General features: G+C 53.5%; 1 protein-coding gene across 1 annotated transcript in view; it reads left to right on the top strand.

Moving 5' to 3' along the window:
* The window catches only part of LOC310784857 (glutamate receptor ionotropic, kainate 5-like), a gene marked incomplete at its 3' end in the record, with an annotated part of 140,745 nt that extends 137,337 nt beyond the window's left edge, over positions 1-3,408 (top strand). Inside the window, exons 19-20 of the mRNA XM_083645893.1 lie at positions 1,367-1,693; positions 3,049-3,408. Of these exons, the coding sequence (XP_083502019.1) occupies positions 1,367-1,693; positions 3,049-3,408 (687 nt within the window). The remainder of the gene's footprint in view (positions 1-1,366; positions 1,694-3,048) is intronic.
* Between the last annotated feature and the right edge of the window lie 284 nt (positions 3,409-3,692).

Below are 3,692 nucleotides of genomic sequence, written 5' to 3'. Positions count from 1 at the left end.
ATGCGGCTGCAGCAGGCGCGGACTGCATAATCGAGCACGTCGGGCAAATGCCCGGTGGCCTGGCCTGGCCTGGCCTGGCCTGCAATTATTTTTATTTTTTTGTGCCCGCAGTCAGGCCACTCACTGCAGGCCAGGCGCCGCCTACTGGTTTACTAGTGGTTTTATTACTTTATTCAGGGTTAAAGTGGGTGCATCTCATTGTAAAATTGGACTAGGCCCAAATTGGGCTTCAAACAGCCCAAATTGGGCTTCAAACGGCCCAAATCTGGCTTCAAACACCCCAAATTGGGCTTCAAACGGCCCAAATTAGGCTTCAAATGGCCCAAATTTGCCGTCGCCACCCTTCGGACACCGGCACGCGCGTCGGCCCGTATCGGCCTGGCCTGCTTGGTATCTAATGCCCGGCCTGAATTATGATCCCAGTCCGCCCCTGGGCTGCAGTTACATCTTGCCTCCGACGTGGGTTCACTGACAGCGTTCCCTCTCTTGACTGTCTGCACTAGTTCTCTGTCTCCCTCTGTCTCTAGCGTCACGTGACCGTTGAGCCGAGGAGAGAAGCATATGCAGCAACATGAGCGACAATTTATTTTTCATCTGCGACCATGTGCTAGGAGACACTTTCTAATAAGTATAAATGAAGCTTTAGTCTCCTACCATTTGTAAATGCTACGGCATATCCGTCTGTACTTCACGGAGGGGAAAGTTGGTCAAAGTGGATGTCCCGCCTCAAGCCAGGACATCCACTCATTTCCCAAATCAGTTAAACCTACATGTGTTGTGATTGGTGGAACACCACTGAACTTCCTCTCTCTCTGACTGGACCGTAGCTGAAGTGACATCTCAGCATCTGTGATGACGCATTCGAGTGAAAATAAACTTTGCTTTGACTGGAACAGAGTCGAGAGGCGGGACATAGCGTGTGGGTGATTTGATTTGACCGTTCTGGGGACTGGAGTTCACGTTGGCCAATCATGGCGCTTGTATGGGCGTGTTCTGCCTGTATGATCATTTCAGGATTTTCTTCATGGCGAATGACATCCCTCACTCTACCTTTAAACTTCGTATCTATTGGGAGAGTTTGAAAAAGTGTACTTACATATTCTCTCCTTCTCTGTCTGTCTGTCCCTTTCTCTCCCTCTCCCTCTCTCTCTTTCCCTCTTTGTCTCTCTCTCTCCCTCTCTCTTTTTGTCTCTGTCTCTCTCCCTCTCTCTCTTTCCCTCTTTGTCTCTCTCTCTCCCTCTCTCTTTTTGTCTCTGTCTCTCTCTCTGTCTCTCTCTCCATCACTCTCTCTCCCTCTCTCTCTTTCCCTCTTTTTCTCTCTCTCTTTCTCTCCATCGCTCTGTCTCTCTCTCTCTCTCTCTCTCAGGTGTCTGTATGTCAGGAGATGCTGACAGAGTTTAGGAACGCGGTCTCCTGTAAGAAGAGTTCTCGCTCTCGTCGTCGCCGCCCCCTGAGCGCCGCGGGGGGCGGAGTCCTGCGCCACCCGTCCCGCCTGGCGCTGGCCACGCCCCGGCCCGTCCGCCTGGTGCGCGAGATGCGCCTCAGCAACGGCAAACTGTACAGCGGCTCCGGCCCGCTGACTGGGGGTCTGGGGGGAGGGGGGATGGGGGGCATGGCGGACCTGGGCCCCGGGCCTCAGAGGCTCCTGGATGACCCGCTGGGTGTCAACGTCGCCATCGGGACGCCGCCTCCAGTAGTATTGAAGGTACGTCAAACACATTTCTGATTTTTTGCAATGAAATGTATATCATCGTCATATTTTTCCCCCTTTTTCTTCTTCAAATGTAGACATTGCATGATTCTCTCAAACATTTATTTTGAAGCTTTTACATGTGGGTTTGTCAGGGTTCCCACGGGTCCTTGAGATCCATAACTCGCTCGATCACCATTGCTCCGATCCCTTCCAAACTTGGGTAGTGCGCTTAGGGGGACGTGACGGAGTGCAGTGCCACATTTTGGCAACACTAGTAGTAGTAGTAGTTTTGTCTCAAGAACCGTTCATCCGATCGACTTCAACCTTGGGGAGTGCGCTGCTTTGAACCTAACAGAGTGCTGTGCTGAATTTCAGACACGCATAGTCATAGTGCCAGCTACTGGCAGCACAAAAAGCGGTTTATCTCGAGAACCGATAATCCGAACTTCAAACCTGGTGCGCTACTGGGGACCCGACAGAGTCCAGTGCAGAATTCCATGCAATTCAGACACATGTATAGTCATAGCACCACATACTGGACACATGTATAGTCATAGCACCACATACTGGACCAGGGGCAGACTGGGATCATAAATCAGGCCGGGCATTAGATACCAAGCAGGCCAGGCCGATACAGGCCGATGCGCGTGCCGGCGTCCGAAGGGCGCCGGCAAAAAATTTGGGGCATTTGAAGCTCAATTTGGGCCGTTTGAAGCCCAATTTGGGCCGTTTGAAGCCAGATTTGGGTCGTTTAAAGCCAGATTTGGGCTGTTTGAAGCCTGATTTGGGCCGTTTGAAGCCCAATTTGGGCTGTTTGAAGCCCAATTTGGGCCAAGTCCAATTTTACAATGAGATGCACCCACTTTAAACCTGAATAAAGTAATAAAACCACTAGTAAACCAGTAGGCGGCGCCTGGCCTGCTGTTCAGTGAGTGGCCTGGCCTGGCCTGCCAAAAAAAAAAAAAAAAAAAAAAAACTTTTTTTTTTTTTTTGGCAGGCCAGGCCAGGCCAGGCCACCGGGCATTTGCCCGACGTGCCCGATTATGCAGTCCGCCACTGTACTGGACACATGTATAGTCATAGCACCACATACTGGCAACACTAAAAAATGTTTTATCTCGACAACCGTTTGTCCGATCGCCTTCAAACTTGGCAGGTGCGCTGCTGGGGGGACCCAAGAAAGTGCAGTCTCAAATTCTGTGCTATTCGACCAATCAGAACATGGCTTTCATGTATCTCTAAAACCGTTGTTCCGATCGACTTCAAACTACTTGTGGGGTGCGCTGCTGGAAACCCCGACAGAGTGCAGCAGTGCCAAATCTCCAACCTTCTAGCTGCACTTTATCCTGTTCCAGATTCCTCCTCCGTCGTCGGCGGCGGCAGCGGCCCTGGTGGCCCCGCCCCCTCCAGCCCGTGGCATGCTGGGATGCAGCCATGTGCGGATCTGCCAGGAGTGCCGACGCATCCAGAGCCTGCGGCCGGCAGCCAGCGTAGCCCCGCCCCTTCCCCACCACCACCTGCACCACCACGGCTCCATGTCGCTGCCCCGCCTCCCCCCACCACCGCCCCCCGCCTCCTGCGACAGGGCGGACAGCGATGGGGGGGCAGGGAGCCCGCGGCGGCACAAATCCAAACCGGCTCCGCCCCCCAGACCGCTGCCCCCCATCAAGACGCCCACACACCCCCCCACAGACTTACTGGGGGGGCACGACTGAGGGGAGGGGGCGCGGTGCCGCGGGACTGTCGCAAAGGTCGCGGTTTCTCATGAAGAATGAAGGAAGGAAGTTTCAGTGACTGAAGCCTTCTGCAGGACTGTGTAGGGAGGGGATTAGTCTGCGCTCACTGGATCGGTCCACTCCAGCCTGCTGGGAGGGGGGATGGGATGGATGAAACAATTTTGACTCGTTTTCGGGAGAAACCAAATGAACTTGACCCATTTGTAGCGGAAAGATGCAGCCACCTTCGCCCATTCACAAGGCCAGATGAAACCACTTTGACC

Source organism: Poromitra crassiceps (assembly GCF_964638095.1).
Source record: "Poromitra crassiceps genome assembly, chromosome: 11".
Taxonomy (NCBI): domain Eukaryota; kingdom Metazoa; phylum Chordata; class Actinopteri; order Beryciformes; family Melamphaidae; genus Poromitra; species Poromitra crassiceps.
The sequence above is the reverse complement of the archived record's forward strand: the minus strand, read 5'-3'. Positions and strand labels throughout refer to the sequence as shown.